Source organism: Heteronotia binoei, chromosome 5 (genome assembly GCF_032191835.1).
Source record: "Heteronotia binoei isolate CCM8104 ecotype False Entrance Well chromosome 5, APGP_CSIRO_Hbin_v1, whole genome shotgun sequence".
Lineage (NCBI taxonomy): Eukaryota > Metazoa > Chordata > Lepidosauria > Squamata > Gekkonidae > Heteronotia > Heteronotia binoei.
In genome coordinates, this window is record NC_083227.1 from 116,017,977 (window position 1) to 116,037,128 (window position 19,152).

Below are 19,152 nucleotides of genomic sequence, written 5' to 3' on the forward strand. Positions count from 1 at the left end.
TCATACTTCAATGCTGCATTTTGTTTTGTGCATCATGTGAATGAAACATCATGTATTTCATAAGAATTTCACTGTTTTTACTATTCACTATTGCTCTTCTATGATCTGAAGTTGAAAGATGACTGCTGGCATGCCTTTTGAAGGGATCTTTTAGGAAGCACATTTGTTCCTGTACCACTTGAATATATGTGCTCTACAACAATGAAACTCTTTATTTCTAACTGGTGCAGAAATGCATTAGATTCTGATTTTTTGTTGCACAGATGGAATGTGAATAAAGGGTGGAAAGCCTCTCTTCATTTGCACCTGACTCACCCTTTAAATGGCAGCTCAAACAGAGGCATTCAGCAAAAGAACAACTTATCATTTCAAAGGATTGCACAGTTCTACCCTTTACTTAATTACAAAGGGAAAGATGGGAGGGAAAAAATTACACACCAACCAGAGTGGATAGTGACTATGTCAGCTGTGCCCTCATCCAGTCACTCATTGTCCAGTATAAAGATGATGCCATTTTCCTGCTAAACATGCATGGTCTGAAAAAGGAACAATCCTAAGGAGGTCTACTCAGAAGGAAGTCAATGGGGAAGTGTCCTTAGGATTGCAGCCAAAGCATAAGGCATGATATTGTAAACAGTGCCGAAAATGATATTACAATGTATAAACCAAGGACACTACACACGCTGGTTTAGTTCTCATATACTTCCATTCCTTTATAAAGCCACTTCCATACCCATTTGTTATAATCTAGCCCAACACTGCTATAAAAATGCCTTCCTGACCAATTCTGTTTACATTGTTTGCAGACTAATAGAAGCAGGAGAGCATTCCTGATTACCTTAGGCAGGCCATTCTGCAAAATGTGGGTCACAACAGATAAAACAGGTACCCAGGCAGCTGTTAATCTTGCAGGGTGGTGCCTACAGATGGGTCTGCACATATGAGTGAAGCTGAAATGGTACAGCATGGGGCAGGGTGACCATAATGTCTGAAGGCCAGCCAGGGACACCTTTTGGGGGGGGAAGGTAGGGGTGCGCACGGGCGAAGCGTGCGTGCCGCCGGAAACAGGAAGTGACGTCACTTCCGGTGACGTCATGCCACCGCCGGAAACAGGAAGTGACACCACTTCCTGTGACATCATTTCCCCCGCGTCACCTGCCGGAAACGGGAAGTGACATCACTTCCTGTGACATCACTTCCCCCAAATGACATCATTTCCCCCAAATGCCACTGCCGGAAACAGGAAGTGACTTCACAGCACTTCCTGTGACGTCCCCAAAAATCCCCCAAATATCACCGCCGGAAACAATTTTGTTCTCAAATCCTGTATATACTTCATCAGTATATGGGATAAGGCACTTTCTCAACTGTGCTGCATAATGCAGCCTATTTATTTTGTCCTGTTTGCTCTGTTGGCTCTATCTGCGCCACCTTCATCACTTTCGGGGTGTGGATCCCCCAGTGGGGTGGTCTCCCGACTCCCTCCGCCGGCTGTTTCTGATAGCCCTGTGCCCCCTCTTTCATTTGATATGTGTCCCGTGCGGGTGCCACCCTCCCGCCGGGAGATGCCGCAAAATGAGCCCCCTTGAGGCTTATGGCGGCAGGGCTCGGGGGAAGCGAGCTAGACTGCTGTTCTTTTGAGGGGTTATAGAGTGTTTCAAGCCCGTCCCTGTGGCATCGGTCCCATCGTTGTGGGACCCAGGGGGCCGGCGCAGCGGCACGCCGAAGCAGCCTGTCACTAATAACACAGGTCGAGATGCAGGACAGGAACCCGGAAGTGACCGACAGGCTGCTTCAGCGTGCCGCTGCGCCGGCCCCCTGGGCCCCACAACGATGGGACTGATGCCACAGGGACGGGCTCGAAACACTCTATGACCCCTCAAAAGAACAGCAGTCTAGCTCGCTTCCCCCGAGCCCTGCCGCCATAAGCCTCAAGGGGGCTCATTTTGCGGCATCTCCCGGCGGGAGGGTGGCATCCGCACGGGACACATATCAAATGAAAGAGGGGGCGCGGGGCTATCAGAAACAGCCGGCGGAGGGAGTCGCGAGACCACCCCACTGGGGGATCCACACCCCGAAAGTGATGAAGGTGGCGCAGATAGAGCCAACAGAGCAAACAGGACAAAATAAATAGGCTGCATTATGCAGCACAGTTGAGAAAGTGCCTTATCCCATATACTGATGAAGTAAATACAGGATCTGAGAACAAAATTGCACCAGAAGACACAAACACAAAGCTCCCTTACACTGAATCAGTGCTTGGGTCCACCAAAGTCAGTATTGTCCACTCCAGTCACAAACACAAAGCTCCCTTACACTGAATCAGTGCTTGGGTCCACCAAAGTCAGTATTGTCACATAAGAACATAAGAGAAGCCCTGTTGGATCAGGCCAGTGGCCCATCCAGTCCAACACTCTGCGTCACATAAGAACATAAGAGAAGCCCTGTTGGATCAGGCCAGTGGCCCATCCAGTCCAACACTCTGTGTCACATAAGAACATAAGAGAAGCCCTGTTGGATCAGGCCAGTGGCCCATCCAGTCCAACACACTGTGTCACATAACAACATAAGAGAAGCCCTGTTGGATCAGGCCAGTGGCCCATTCAGTCAGGAAGGGAGGAGGGAGGGAGGGAGGGAGGGACGGAAGGAAGGGAGGGAAGGAAGGGAGGGAAGGAAGGAAGGAAGGAAGGAAGGAAGGAAGGAAGGAAGGAAGGAAGGAAGGAAGGAAGGGAGGAGGGAGGGAAGGGAGGGAGGGAAGGAAGAAAGGAAGGAAGGGAGGAGGGAGGGAAGGAAGGGAGGAGGGAGGGAGGGAGGGAAGGAAGGAAGGAAGGAAGGAAGGAAGGAAGGAAGGAAGGAAGGAAGGAAGGAAGGAAGGAGGGAGGGAAGGAAGGAAGGAAGGAGGGAGGGAGGGAGGGAAGGAAGGAAGGAAGGAAGGAAGGAAGGAAGGAAGGAAGGAAGGAAGGAAGGAAGGAAGGGAGGAGGGAGGGAGGGAGGGAAGGAAGGGAGGGAAGGAAGGAAGGAAGGAAGGAAGGAAGGAAGGGAGGAGGGAGGAAGGAAGAAAGGAAGGAAGGAAGGGAGGAGGGAGGGAAGGGAGGGAGGGAGGGAAAGAAGGAAGAAAGGAAGGAAGGGAGGAGGGAGGGAAGGGAGGGAGGGAAGGGAGGGAAGGAAGGAAGGAAGGAAGGAAGGAAGGAAGGAAGGAAGGAAGGAGGGAAGGAAGGAAGGAGGGAGGGAAGGAAGGAAGGAAGGGAGGGAGGAGGGAGGGAGGGAAGGAAGGAAGGGAGGAGGGAGGGAAGGAGGGAAGGAAGAAAGGAAGGAAGGGAGGAGGGAAGGAAAGAAGGAAGGCCAGCCGCCCCCCCTCCGCCAGCCGCCCCCCCCCGCTTTTGGCTTACCTTGATCCAGGGCTGTGGCGGCCTCTCCTCCGGGCTGCTGGCGGGGCTGGCGGCGGCTGCGGAGGCCGGGAAGGCGACGGAGAGGCCGGCGCTGGTCTCTGGAGGACCTCCAGGGACCAGCGCTGGCCTCTGGAGGGCCTCCAGGGACCAGCGGCGGCCTCTCCGCTTCCGGCGCTGGCCTCTGGAGGCCTCCAGGGACCAGCGTCGGCCTCTCCGCGGCCTCCGCGGGCCTCTGGAGGCCCTCCAGGGACCTGCGGGGGCCTCTCCACTGCCGGCGTTGGCCTCTGGAGGCCTCCAGGGACCAGTGCCAGCCTCTCCGCGGCCTCCGCGGGACTCTGGAGGGCCTCCAGGGACCCGCGGGGGCCTCTCCGCGGCCTCCGTGGGCCTCTGGAGGCCCTCCAGGGACCCGCGGGGGGCCTCTCCACTGCCGGCGCTGGCCTCTGGAGGCCTCCAGGGACCAACGCCGGCTGCTCCGCGGCCTCTCCGCGGCCTCTCCGCGGCCTCCGCTGGTCGCTGGAGGGCGGGGAAGGCGGGGAGTGAGGGAGGGAGCGTCCCTGCGCGTGCGCAGGGGTGCTCCCTCCCTCACTCGCCACCTTCCCCGCCGGCGCCCGCGGCCCACCGCCTCCGGGGCTGGCTAAACCGGGACCTCTAAATGGTCCCGGTATAGCCAGCCCGGGAGGCGGGAATAGGGGGCCAGAACCGGGACATTCCCGGGCGCCCGGGACGGTCTGGCCACCCTAGCATGGGGGGAAAGGTAGTCAAGTAGTTAAGAGGGTATAAGGCCGTGACGGACTTGTATGTGATAGCCGGTACCTTGAATTGAACTTGTAACAGCATTACAACAGTATAGTCTTGATGTTACCATTTGTTGGCAGCCAGATTGGCCCAGTCAAGGTAGGGACTAGGGAGCCATCTGCTGGGCTAAACTAAACAGGCAGAAAGTGTTCTTTCCACCTGCATTAACTTGAATCTCAAGCCGTAATTTGGGATCTAGTATAACCCCTAGGCAGCAATGGTCACCTGAACCAAAGCTGAGGTGAGAACCACAATGTTCTTCAACACCTCTTCTTTCCCAGCCACCATTACCTCAGTTTTGTCTGGGTTCAAATTCTTTATTTGCTCATAGCCATTTAACTACAGCAGTCAGGCTTTGGTTCAAGACCTCTACCACATTTTATTTTATTTTATCAAACTTATATCCCACCCTCCCCTAACAGGCTCAGGGCAGTTAACAACGGTTAAAAACCACATAGAATATTAAAAACAATATACAATATAATCAATCCACACATTTTAACCATAAAGTCCAAGATCTTCTGGGGCACAACTGGACCAGCCTCCCATCAATAGATAGAAATCTAGAAATCAGGAGGTTCCATTGGGTTTGAGATGTACAGTCTCTGAAAATTCCACATGGCTAGATGTGAGAGGGAGATATTGCCAGAAAATGGGAGTTACTTACAGTATATTGCTACAGTAGCTTTTCACTCCCTGCAATCTTTTACTAAAAAGTCTGCAAAGCTACCATATGTGCCCCAATCCCTTATGACAATACAATCCTGATTCTGGTCAAGCTATTCTTTAAAAATTGCCATGTAAACAACTAGATTTATCTCTGCTGTCCTTTGTCCCAGAGCAAATATTTCATTAGTTTATACACCCTAACTGATACATACATCCAAGGCACCTTGGCAGATCATAGGGCCTGTCATCTGTAAATATTTATTTTATACTGAAATGTACTGTGACAATCCTTCAATTGTTTTGGCAGAAGAATTTCACCTGTTTCCAAGTTCTATGTATTTGCCCAACAACTTTTATATAGCATGTAGATACGGCTGCTGCTCATTCACTGTATACGAGAATCAATTAAACTCCTTGAACTGTAGCCCTTTAACTTTTCAGTTTCTTCAGGGCACTAAGTACTGTGGTTCATTGTTCTATTGCTTGAAGAATTATAAAGAAACCTTGATTATTCCACTAATTGTCTGTTGAAATATATATTACTGAGGAAAGCAGAGGTAAAATCAGACCTCCTAAAGAAACAAGTTAGAGTGAGTTTACCTGCTGCACATAGTCGCTCTGTGATTCCCCCCCTCCTCATCTCACCAGTGAAGTAAAGCAATGGTTACCAGCCTCAAGATGGGGCATGGAGTGCTTCCAGAATTACAATTGATCACCAGGCTACAGAGATCACATGCCCTGGAGGAAATCATAAGAGCAGACTGTATGACATCACATCCCTGCTGAGCTCCCTTCCCTGCCAAACTCTACTCTCTTGATGCACCCCTCAAATCTCCAGGAAGTTTATCAAGCTGGAGTCGGCAACCCTATGTAAAGCAGCTGTGGATAGCTTCTAGCTGAGGAGATGATTCGCATGTGACAGAAGGGTGAAACAGGAGCTTTTAAATACTCTTCTTCCAAACAGTTTATTCCATTCAGCATTGCTCCCTCAATTGCTTTTCTCCCCTTTCATTTATTTATATATTGACAAGTGGGAACCCGCAAGGACTTGCAGGAGGCATCTCGTTTCCCCCTCCCCCACTATTTCACCTTTCCTGAAAGCCCCCATAGCTTCTCCCCCTTTTCTGCTTCTTTGTCTCCTTCTAGGGTTGCCAATTTCCAGGTGGGGATTGGAGAACATCCAGAATTATAACTCCTCTCCAGATGACAGTTCCCCTGGAAAATGGCTGCTTTGGAGGGTGGACTGCATGGCATTATACCCTGACGTTGTGTATGTGGACTGCATTTTTCATGTTCCTTAACCAGTGGTTCCTGCCGGCTTCATTGGAGACCTGACAACTGAACTTGGGACTCAGGGACAATGGGCAGTAGGATCCAAATCCCTGCTGCCCTGGCCAAATCAGAGGTTCCCTGCTGGTTCAAACGACCCAATGGCGTTCTTGCGCGGGAACCCAGGACTGTATAAAGTTGGCTCCACTGGCCCCGTTCAGCAGTCTTCTAGCCTACCAGTTATCATGCTGTAATTCAATAAAGAGCTATGATCACGGCAACGTCATCTCCTCAATGCATAGAATCCACTATATTATACCTAAGGTTGCTTTCGTCCCCAAACCTCGCCTTCCCAAAGCTTCACCCCCAAATCTCCAGAAATTTCACAAACTGGAACTGGCAACCCTAAGGGGGAACTAATCTCTGTAGTTGGAAGAGCCACTGTGATTCAAATGCCCCATCTGGAGGGACCCGAGCTCCCTTCGAGGAAATGGCTGCTTTTATGTCTATGGCACTATACCTCTGAGGTCCCTCCCCTCCTCAAACCTTACCCTCCTAAGTATCCACCCCAAAAATATCTAAGAATTTCCTAACCTGTATTTGTCAACTTTATCTCATTCATACCTTTCAGCCAACCTACCTTTATTTGCACCACCCAAACCCCAGCAGCCTCTGCCTAGGAAAATTGTGGCCCATTTGTATGGTGACAGCCCAGTTATCCACACAACAATCCAGTGAGGTAGGTTAGGCTGAATGAAAGTATGTGATCAGCAGGGCCGGTGCTAGGCTTTCTGGTGCCCTAGGCAAATCATCTACTAGTGCCACCCACCCCACCCCACAGCATTATTAAAAATATAGGGAAAATGAAGAGCGTCAAACTTGAAACTTTTCACATTTTTAATTTACTGATTTTTTATTTTAATTTTTTTTAAAAAAATGTGATAAGTTATTTAAAAATTGCGAGGATAAGTGCTTGCCTGCCATGCCAGGAAGGAGGATGGTGGGATAGGATGAGGTGGGAGGCCAAGTCACACATTGGGGAGAGGGGGGTGGCTTGGCTTTGTTCAGGACAGCTTGGTGATGGGAGGGGACATGATAGTGGTCAGGAGCCAGAGTCATGTGTCAGGGAGGAGGCACCCCGTGGTGCCAACTAGGCCAGGTGGCGCCCTAGGCAACTGCTTACTTTGCCTACTCCCATGCACTGGCCCTGGTGACCAGTATTCCCATTAAGCTGAGTTTGTGTGAGCTAGCTTGCAGGTTTTTAGCCTCCAGCTCACATATTTTTATCTTAGCTCAGGAAAAATGACCCCAGAGCACACTAATTTATGCAGTAGCTCACAATTTTAATGCCAGTAGCTCACAATTTTAATGCCAGGAGCTCACAAAGTAGAATTTTTGCTCACAAGACTCTGCAACTTAGAAGGAACACTATATGTGACTAGTTTAAAATCTCCCAGTGAGATAGCAAGATTGGGATTTGAACCTGGGTCTCACAGATGCTACTCTGAAGTTTGAATCACTATAGCATACTGGCTTTCATTGAGTGGCTGCTGTTGAACAATAGGAAGCAGCCAGGCCTCATTCAGTCATGCAAATAGTGTGATGTCAAGTCACCAAGAGGTTGCTTCTAGGCCTAGGGGTGCTGGTTACCTTTACTGTGCTGTATTATACTATGCTGTTTGAATTTGTGAATGGTTCATGAACATGTATGGCTGAATTCGCTTTAATGGTTCATGAACAGATAAAATGATTGATGAAAAAATAGTGCCTTGTTTGTGACAGGTGAACAGAATGTGAGCGAAACCAGCAGGTGCTATAGCATCCTTCATTCTGTCTGCAAGACATGTATACTAATGCACATGCCTTCATCTTTGCCAAATGTCCCATTTCCTGACTTAAAGGAACTCCCGGCTATTAGGGGTGCACATTCAATCTGGCTGAACCGAATAGACCTCCGAACACCCCCTGATTCAGAAGTATACGACGTTGTATACTTCCGAATCCAATCTACAGGCATTATATGGGAGCCATATACGGCTCCTGTATACTTCCAAATCAACATTTGGAAGTATGCGGAAGTCCATAGAAAAGGTGGGAAAGGCACTTCTGCAGCCTTAGGGAAGCTGCTTGCCTCCTTTCCCGCCTTTGGAAGCCTTTTCCCACCTCTCCCATAGCCTTCCTGGGATCAGAGAGGGAGGGGGAGGGGAAGAGGAGCCCCAGCAGCCAATCCAAAGCATATATGCAAAATGCATTGCAAATGCATGCTTTGCAGGGCTGTTGTGTAGCTGATGGCTGGCCTAATCCCCCAGCCTTCAGCAATATTGTTGTTCTTTTGTTTACTTGGGTATCCAAGTAAACACTGTTCTCTGGCCAATCACAGAGCAGTGGTATTTTTTGAAACTGCTCTGTGTAGGGCTAGAGAACCTTTTTAAGGAGTCTGCCTGGCTGGACTTCATTCCATTGCTGCTGTGTTGGTGTTGGTGTGTGAGAGAGATTGTGCTGCACTGGCCCTTGGCCTCCGCTGCTGCTGCTCTCTCTCTCAGCCTTGCCTGACCTGCATGGAAAAGAGAAGACATCTAAGGTAAGACAGTCTTGGGGTTCTTGTTTTTATTTTAGTTAGGATAAAAGTAAAAAGACTTTTTAAGACTCAGAGTCCCTTTACTTATCCAGATTTGGATGGGTGGGTACTGGGTAGCTTATTTGGGGTTAGGGGGTTCTGCTGGGGGTGGGGGCCTGGGGGGTTACCAATTTGCCTATATCTTACTTTAGTGAGAGGACTTTTAAAAGTGCAGTGGCCTTTTACTTTTCCTGATTTGGGTGGCTTTGATTTCTTGGGGTTAGGGTGAAGGTTTTTTGGGGGGAAGGGGTTGGTAAAGTTCCTGTATTGTTAAAAGTCAAGTTTTTTACTGTTTTAAAAAGGATTCTGTGTTTGATTTGTTGCTGCTGTGTTGTGCTGCTGCTGTTCCTTTTCTCTTTTGGTTCTAGGGGGGAGGGGCCTGTTTGGTCTAATTTTTATTGTTAAAAAGGTCAGTTTTTTAACAGTGGAGCTTGTTGGCCTTTTCTCAGTGATTTGTTTGGATCTGTTGTTGTTGGTTTTGCATCCTGTCCTGTTGTCCCTTTTACTGGTTCTGTTTTTTTGATTTTTTTTTTTTTTGGGGGGGGGGCGGGTGTTGACTGATTTGGCCTGAGGTTTTTTATTGTTAAAAAGGTCAGTTTTTTAACAGTTGAGTTTGTTGGCCTTTTCACAGTTGGATTTTAGGTTTCTCATAAAAGTCAGCGTGACTACTAGGCCACATGAGGCTCCCTTTTAAAGAGACTAGGGTTGCAGTGCATCTTGCTTTCAGCCACTGAAAGCTGGTGCATCCTTCAAATTAAATTGAAACCATGAGACCTGCCACTGCAACTACAATACCTTTAGCAAAAGATGTCAAATAATGATTGAAGTATACAGGCCCCCAAATGCTTTCTCCGGCTTCAGGCCGGGGACTAGGAGGAACCAAAATGCCATTGAAGAACTTGTAAGACAAGTAATAAATCCAGTTGCCATATGGAGTGTCCTCTGATAGCAAACCCCACGATGTACTTAGAATTCCTGTCATAAATGTATACAAAAAGGTCTTCTAGATCGTTTTTGGAAATGCTACATGCTGAAATACAGTTTTAAAGGGGGGGTACAATTCAAAAAATATTGTTTTCATTTGGTTTTGTAAATTCAAAAGTGGCTTGGCCACCATTTCCATGACATTTTGGAGTACTGATATAAAGTTTTTTTAAGCCCTTTTCAGATAAAATATTTCACATATCTACATTAGCAGCGACAGAGTCAGATGGTCCCTGTGTGCCAATTTATCCAGTTGTGTTAGACACCTTTCAGCAGGTGCAATCTGAGGCTCTAGACAGAATTGTGGAAAGTCTGAGACCTACCACCTATTTGTATGACCCTTGCCCCTCATAACTGTTTGAATTGGCTGGTAAGAGGCTGGTAGACTGGGTCCTGGAGACAGTAAATGCTTCCCTAAGAGACTTGGTGGTCACTCCTGCTTTGAGCTGGGCAGTGTTGCATCCACTCACAAAGAAACCTACTGTGGATCCAGGAAAGTTGAATAATGACTGTCCAGTCTCAAATGTACCATTTATGAGTAAGTTGACTGAACAAGTGGTTGCTAGCCAACTTTAGAGATTCCTGAATGGAGAAGATTATTTAGATCCATTCCAATTGGGCTTCAAACTTGGTTATGGGACTGTGCCCTAGTGGATGACATGCACTAAGAAATGGATGTGAGAGTGAAACCCTGTTAATTATCTTGGACCTCTTGCTGACTTTTGATACCATTGATCATAGTATCCTACTGGATCACCTTTCAGGGCTGGGACTTGGAAGCACTGTTCTGCAGTGGTTCTGGTCTTACTGTGAGAGTAGGTTTCAATATGTGGTGCTAGGGAGCTGCTGTTCTGCCCCATAGCCTTTAGCCTATGGGGTTCCCCAAAACTCCATCTTATCCCCCATGCTTTTCAACTTCTGGGGGAAGCTGTTGGGAGATTTGGGCTGAACTGTCACCAGCATGCAGATGACAATGATGACTTGAAAGGGGGATTTGGGAGGAGGTAAATGGCAGCATCCCCAGGGCAAAAAAAAAAAAGGATTTCAAACAAAAAGGCGGGGGGATCATCAGTGCAGAATGAAATTGACATGAAATGCAAACAGAGAGAGAATGGGATGTAATGCATATAACTTTGATAACATTTTCCTCTTTAATGCTTTAGTGAACAAAGGGAGGGTTGGGGAGGGCATTTTGGCAGCCTCTGGAAGCCTAATGGTAAAATGGTGGCTAGCCACATGGACATTCTACAGTACTTCAAACTTAGGAATTGCTCAGGATTGATCCATTTGGAAGAAAGAGGACAATCAGCACAGGAGAGGCTTTAAAAACTGCCAAGATCACAACCAGTGTGCAGGATCAAATTAGAGCATCACAAAGAAAAAAGCACATGAATTTTCAGGGGGGGGGGCAGGAGATTAGCATTACTGTGCAGCTATGCTAGGGAATAGGTGTATAATAAAGGAAACGCCAAAATGGTCCGGTTTAGGGATCTACCATCATTATACCATCTGACAGACATAGCGTCAAATAATAACGTCTACTGCCAGATTTAGTATTGTTAGATTTAGGAATGTTTTAATTAATTATTTTAATTATGTTTTAATGCTAATTTAATGTCTTATTATTGTATTGTTTACTTTTAGATGCTGTTAGCCGCCCTGAGCCTGCTTCGGGGGGGGGGGGGAGGGCGGGATACAAATAAAATTTTACCTTACCTTACCTTGACAATAATACAAACACTAAACTTTTTATTTTATGGCACAAGACTATCAATAAAACTTTAATTTAAATCCACCAAAGGCAAAAAAGTGCACAGTAACATCACATCTACACACACTCATGAACAGGAAACTGGAGAGAGAGAAGGGAGAAGAGGGGAGATTCCCTCACCCCAATGCCAGCCACTGATGTTTCAAAGGTGATTCATGCCCTAAGCAGAGAAACATATCCACTAGATCCTGGAGACAGATGGGGAAGTGGAATGAACAGGGGAGCTATGGAGATGCAAAGCTGAACCAATGAGGCACACAGAGCTTCTGTCAGAGGACTCCTCCCTCACACAAATTGCAGCCCTGTGCAAAGCTATGGAGTTGCAGCTGACTTTGAATGCATGCACACACATGTGCACACACACATGCATGTTGCCAATGATCAAAGCTTGCAATTCCAGTGTCATTAGGTTCAGCCATGCATTCTGTACACTCAGTGTGTTGCCCCTGAGATTGTGTGACTCTTTCTCATTTTTCACATTAGCCAACAACACAGCAGAGAATCCTCCAGTGCTTGGCAATGTGGGAAAAGGCGGCTTTGCAGCTGCTCTTGTCAGTTTCAAAATTATTCTGTCAGTTTCAAGATGATCCCCCCCCCTCCTTTTGTTTGCATTCCTTTGTGTTCTTTTTTATTCAAGGAACTTAGGCTAAAATGCATGAGCAAAGACTGAACCACAAAGATTTAAATTGAAGGCACTTGCTTTATGCTTCTGGCAGCTGTGATAGGACAATGGCATAAATTTTAAAAAACTGGATGCCACCCCCACATGTCACATTCCCACCCCAATTAAGTAAATGCAAGTGGGGCTTGTTGTAGCTGCAGAATATGCTGGAGAAAAAAGAATGGTGCATAAGGTAGGCACAGAATCCGAAGTCAAGTTTAAGGGCTTGACTGCTCAGAAAATCTGCAGTAAGCTCTGCATGTGTAATGGCCCTATGTATGTGTCTGAAAGCTGAACAATGAAGAAAGCTGGCAGGAAAAAAGTGGATTCCTTTGAAACATGGTGTTGAGGAGAATTTTATGGATACCATGAACCAACAAAAAGACAAATAAATGGGCCCTAGACCAAATCAAGCCTGAGCACTCTCTACAAGCTAAAATGGCTGAACTGACACTATCATATTTTGGTCACTATGAAAAGACAAGACTCATTGGAAAAGACCATAATGCTAGGAAAAGTTAGGAAAATGCTAGGAAAATAGCTGTTAGTGATAGGGTGTTTTGGAGAACATTAATTCATAGGGTTGCCACAAGTCAGAAGCAACTTGATCGCACTTAACACACACACACACACACTATAACAAACATCCACCCCACTGAAGAATTCTGGAGAACTGAAAGGTGCTAGTTTAGCCACTCTTTTAAACAACATTTTGCTCTGTTTTCTGTTACTGACAAGTGTTGAATTTGCTCCTTCAAATTGCTCAGCTAACCACACATGATGGCAGATTCCAAAAGCCTGAAGGTGAATGTAAAGGGAAAATACAGTTCTGAAGAAACCAAAGCCTACAACAGTGAAGGTGAGAGAAGGCTTGTGCATCTGGCAGAGCAGGAATGGCAGCAGCTTTTTAAATGTTCAGTTCCCTGAGCCATTTCCATTTACTACCCCCAGCAAGTGGTTCAGATAGAGGCATAGATTTGAAAGGTTCTTGGTAGCTTCAGGGCTAAAAGGAAAGCCTGAAAAAGAGTAAATCAAGTCAATGATCTATCTAGTGGGGGATTAGGAAGATGGTATTTTACTTTCATTCATTTACTTTCATTCAGACTGAGTAAAGATAACCTGACAAACTGATGGAAAGCTATGAAAAACATTTTAGTGCAGAGACACAATGTGATTTATGAACTGGGAATTAGCTAACCCAACAGTTGCTATTCATGTTGTAAGCCTTGCCTAGGAGGCAGCACTGGAGTCCTTAAAATGATAGAGCAAGGGAGTGTGTCCAAAAAAAGACAAGACAGCAAAAAAAAAAAAAAAAGGAAGGGGGAGGGGAGGGACTTGAATTTATCCTGGACAGATTCTATATCACTGTGTAGAAAACACTAAGTACATACATGCTCCCTTCTCAAAACACAGCTTGCTGAGGAATCTTTGATTTTAAAAACCCTAGTAGGACTCCAAGGTCCGCTTAAATTCTTATTCATTACTGATGCAACTAGCATGAATTTAAGCAGACTTTGGAGGATGGTGGAAGACAGGAGGGCCTGGCATGACTCGACTGTGTGACTGAACAACAAAGTGGGACTTTATTACATGTTTGTGAGATTAATATGTTTTTTTGTCTGTAAGACCTTCACTTGCCATACTGCTGACTGTATTTTGCTTGGATGAGTCTGGCTTCTAAATCTTGGACTGGCTCATAGCTCTGAAGAAAATTTTGTCAACTCAAGGCCTGTCTTAGAATTTCATTAACAGTAATTTAAAAAGAAAAATGATTTTCAGAAGGATATACCACAACAGATGTTTCTGGTTCAAAGGGAGACTGGAAGGGTTTTCAAGGAAGTCATGAGAGGAAGCCTAGAGCAGGTATTCCCTGCCTTTTTGAGACTGCAAGCACTTTTGTGTAGAGAGCCATCTTGGTGAGTGGTTAGGAGCAGCAGACTCTAATCTGGAGAACTGGGTTTGATTTCCAATTCCTCTATAGGAAGCCTGCTGGGTGACCTTTGGCCAGTCACAGTTCTCTCAGAGCTCTCTCAGCTAGGGTTGCCAAGTCCAATTCAAAAAATATCTGGGGACTTTGGGGGTGGAGCCAGGAGACTTTGGGGGTGGGGCCAGGAGACATTGGGGCGGAGCCAGGAGCAAGGGTGTGGCAAGCATAATTGAACTCTGAAGGGAGTTCTGGCCATCACGTTGAAAGGGACAGCACACCTTTTTAAATGCCTTCCTTCCATAGGAAATAATGAAGGATAGGGGCACCTTATTTGGGGGCTCATAGAATTGGACCCCCTAGTTCAATTGTTTTGAAACTTGGAGGGTATTTTGGGGAGAGGGACTAGATGCTATACTGAAAATTTGGTGCCTCTACCTCAAAACACAGCCCCCCTAGAGCCCCCGATATCCGTGGATCAATTCTCCATTATTCCCTGAAACTGCTGGAGATCTAGAGCTGTGGGGGTGGGGCTTCCCCCACTGGCTAGCTGGCTGGGGGTGGGGGGAAACCTGTAAAACCTGGAGATCCCCCGCTGGGACCTGGGGATTGGGAAGCCTACCTAAATGCCAGAGCATCATCCAGAAGTTGCTTGCATGATGATGCCACTTCCTGTGTGGAAAAATGGTTTTATTATATCAGATTATTATTTCTGAACATGCCAATTTGCTCTTTATGCTCCTAGGGCTTTTCTCCAACAGATCCAAACAGACACAAATGCAGAAATGTATTGGTAAGGTAGGTCAGAATTATTGGGCTGGATCCTGCAAGTCCATTTCGCTAGTGGGAATGCTTTCCTCCGGCGCATAAAGTCTTTCCCTAATGAAGGGGTCTCCAACTTGGTGCCTTTGAGAGCCCTGGCACCCACCAGCACTTTTTCTGGAGCCCACCAAGTGGGTGAGGTCACTAAAGCACTGTCACCCAACTTTTCATTGCAGCCTATTGAAAAGGGACCCTGGACCAACCCCATGGAGGCCTCTGATAACGATTCCCCCAGGAAGGGTGTAGTTTGGAGAGGGGTGAGAGGGAGATCAGCAGAGATGTAATGCCAGCGTAGTTCCCTTTAAAGGAATGAGTATTTTCCGCAGGAGAGCTGATCTCTTACCAATTCCTAACTAGACAACAGAAATCAATTCATCACTAGCGTTGCTCTACCCCCAGGATTCTGTCCCCCCACCCCCACCCCCACCCCCATTGCAAGTGATTGATTTCCCACCAGTTGCTCCGCGGGCACATTTTGAAGTGCGTTACAAGACAGTGTTACAAAGTTGTGAGGGGAACCAGAGGGAAGTGAACCTCAAAATGGGCCCACAGAGCAACTAGTGGGAAATCGATTGCATGTGCCAGGGAAAACAGAAGCCTGGGAGCGGAGCAATGCTAGAGAGAAATTGGTCTCTGTTGTTTAGAGATCACTTGCAACTCCAGGAGATCCCAAAGCCCTACCTAGAGGTTGACAAGCCTAATATTCAGTTAGAAGAGGGGCTACACATGCCCATGTGTGAAAATTTCCATACCGTCCCTGTGGAGGAATGCACTCCACTGGAAGGTTCACCCTATATTTGGACGTTTGGGAAGCAAAGTATTTTTTCAGAGTTTTCCTGTCCACAAACAGCAGGCAGAATGGAGTCATTTGCTTACCCATCTAGTCAATTCCTTCCAATTTACAGGTACTTCATGTTTAGTCCCGCAAAAGTTTTAGGCGAGTAAAGAACAATGCAGTGCTGCCGCTGCCGCCGCCGCGGGTTGGGGTTGGTGGGCCTCGGCCGGCGGCCTCTTCCTTTGCTGGGGCGGGGCCTGGTGGGACGGAGGGAGAGGAAACCTGCCGCCGCTCTCCTCAGGCAGCCTGTAGCTCAGGCCGCGGCGGCGGCGGGCGGCAGCTGTGCCTGGGCCAGCGACGCTGGTTTTGCTGCGGCGGCGGCAGGCAGGCGGCAGCTGCGCCTGGGCCGGCGGCGCTGGTGTTGGGGCGGCGGCGGGCGGCAGTTGCGCCTGGGCAGGCGGCGCTGGTGTTGGGGCGGCGGCGGGCGGCAGTTCCGCCTGGGCAGGCGGCGCTGGTGTTGGGGCGGCGGCGGGCGGCAGTTCCGCCTGGGCAGGCGGCGCTGGTGTTGGGGCGGCGGCGGGCGGCAGTTCCGCCTGGGCAGGCGGCGCTGGTGTTGGGGCGGCGGCGGGCGGCAGTTCCGCCTGGGCAGGCGGCGCTGGTGTTGGGGCGGCGGCGGGCGGCAGTTCCGCCTGGGCAGGCGGCGCTGGTGTTGGGGCGGCGGCGGGCGGCAGTTCCGCCTGGGCAGGCGGCGCTGGTGTTGGGGCGGCGGCGGGCGGCAGTTGCGCCTGGGCAGGTGGCGCTGGTGTTGGGGCGGCGGCGGGCGGCAGTTCCGCCTGGGCAGGCGGCGCTGGTGTTGGGGCGGCGGCGGGCGGCAGTTCCGCCTGGGCAGGCGGCGCTGGTGTTGCTGAGGCGGCGGGCGGCAGTTGCGCCTGCTCCTGGGCCGGCGGCGCTGCTGTTGCTGCGGCAGCAGCGGGCACCAAAATTGGCGCCGTTTCCTCCCTCCCGCTATCGGATTTTTTGAGAGCGGGGGAGGAAGCGGCAAATCCAGGGGTCCCCCGCCAGGGCGGGGGAGTTGGGAAGCCTACTCTCAGCCCCATCTGCCTTATAGGGTGTCTGTTAAGAGTAAAGGAAGGTGACTGTAAGCCACTTTGAGACTCCTTTTGGTAGTAGAAAAGCGGGGTATAAAAACCAGCTTTTCTTCTTCTCTTGGAATTTTGAGAAGGGATTGTAAGTACTACTCCAAAATGGCTGCCAAAAGAGACAAATCCAAATCCAAAATGGCTTCCACAGGAGGCAGATCAAACCCAATGCCTTCCTCCTTGTTTTGCAAAAGTATCACAGAGATTGAATCAAAAGCAATGAAGGAAAGCCCAGAACACAAAAGCAGATAAACAATGGGGAATAAAAAGCTTGAAGGGGAAATGGAGCCACACATAAACTAAAGAAGTAAACAATCATCCTGATTCTCAGGGGCTGTCACTGCTATTACAACTGTGGAAAACTCTTTTATTTGAATGAGGTAAGCCAATAACAACCATTGCTTTATATTGGCCCCACTCATTTTCTGAAAAAAATTGGTATACACAAGGGAAAGCAGCAGATAAGTGCTGTGGCTAGAGTAGGGGTGGTCAAACTGAGGCTCGGGAGCCACATGTGGCTCTTTCATATTGTGCAGCTCTTGGAGCCCCCATCCCCACCCCATTGGCCAAATTGGAGAAGACATTTCTCTCTTTAAATTCCTTCTCCAAGCCAGCCAGCAGCTTGAAGAATGCATTTAAAGTTAAAATTGCTTTCTTTCCATCTCTCCCTCCCCCCCAATCTATTTTCCATCCTTCCTTGCAGCTCTCAAACATCTGACATTTATTTTGTGTGGCTCTTATGTTAAACAAGTTTGGCCACCCCTGGGCTAGAGTGTACAATAAAGTTTAATACAAATTTGTTCTGCTTTCTGTTACTGGCAAGTGTTGGAGTCTTTCATTTTATGGTGTCTTAATTGCTCTGTCCTTGAAAGGTACATCTTTTAGGGATCTAAGCTCCTCATGTTTAAAATATTTGTGTATCCAGTCGTTATCTAACCTATGTATTGAGCAAAGTTTGAGTCCAGTGACACACCTTTAAGACCAACAAAGTTTAATTCTGGGTATAAGCTTTCATGTGCATGCGCACTTCATCAGATACATACGCATGATGCATACATATGAAAGTTTATACCCAGAATTAAACTTAAAGGTGTGTCACTGGACTCAAACTTTGTTCTATTATTTCAGACCAACATGGCTACCCACCTGAATCTATTTGTTGAGTTTTTGACTCGTGCATGGGAGTTTTGGGGGGGTGGGTGTTGTTTCATTTTTATTATTAATTCCCTAGGGGCCTATATTATTATTGGTTTGTTTTGTATGCTTTTGTTTCATTATCATTGCTTTCATTTTTTTTTTCACTTTCAAAATTCTATTCTGTTATTATTTTTCTTTAATTCCAGGGGAAAACCTTCTTTTCTTTGGTTTGTGCCTTCATGGTTTTCCAGCCAAAGTGGATAAAACTCAGGGGTATTGTAGTCCCCTAGGACACCTACATTGAAAAATTTAAGACACAAACTAAAGGCTCACTTTTTTTAGGCAATAAAAGGCATCATTGTTTAAAATTAAAGTCTATGGATATACCACAGACACCTGTGCAGCAACTGAGCTTGAAGAACAATAGCACAAGGAAGAGGAAGACTGACAAAGCAAGGGCATTTGGTGGCACCAGGAGGGTAAGGCAACTGGGCAGGCAGGCAGTGGCAGCAGGAGAACCTTGAGGTAGAGTTGCTTGAACAAGGGATATGGTTTAAAGAACACTGGGCAAGCAGGGGTATGCAGACTGAAAGGGAAAATTTGGCAGAACAGAGCAGGCATTGGGAGGAGAGATCAGAATTCAAAGTCCCACCCCATATCCTTCAGGATTAGATTACCTCAGATAATGTATGTAATCTTAGTAGCTACAGTTTGTAGTCAATCAAGAAAATCCATAACTTCCCTCACCCATCCATGCTTCCTCTAGGAAAATGCTGTCTGCCTTTGTAAACTGAAATTGATAGAGGCAGAGACTGCAATAATGAAAGAAACTAAAACAAAATAAAATCTTAGTTTTTTTAAAAAATATATGCTATTTAGATGGGGGATTTCTTTAGTTTTCTTATTAATCACAAAGCACCCCATTTTCATAATGAAAGAAACACACTAGTCTATTGAGTAGAGTTACCAGGACCTCCTGGCAATCAGTGGTGGAGTGGGGGGGAGGAGAAAGTGAAGGCCTAGGCCTCATCCCTGGCATTGCACAAGAAACAACATTATCATGCCAAACCATCACTGAGGCATTGTTGGCATGATAACATCCTTACTGTGTGATGCTAACAATGAAGCTAGAGTTGCCGATCCCCAGTTGGGGGCAAAGAATACTATGGTTTGGCGGTCCTCCCCCCACTTTAGGGTTAT

The 19,152-nt window shown here is 47.6% G+C and overlaps 1 protein-coding gene across 1 annotated transcript; it reads right to left on the reverse strand.

Annotated features, from left to right (window-relative positions):
* Positions 1–14,697: 14,697 nt before the first annotated feature.
* Positions 14,698–18,707, reverse strand: LOC132572044 (uncharacterized). Its single transcript, XM_060238830.1, has 3 exons — positions 18,700–18,707; positions 16,126–16,681; positions 14,698–14,751 (listed from the first exon to the last, which is right to left on the reverse strand). The coding sequence occupies exons 1-3, from the start codon at positions 18,705–18,707 to the stop codon at positions 14,698–14,700; spliced, it is 618 nt and encodes a 205-aa protein (XP_060094813.1).
* Positions 18,708–19,152: the final 445 nt, after the last annotated feature.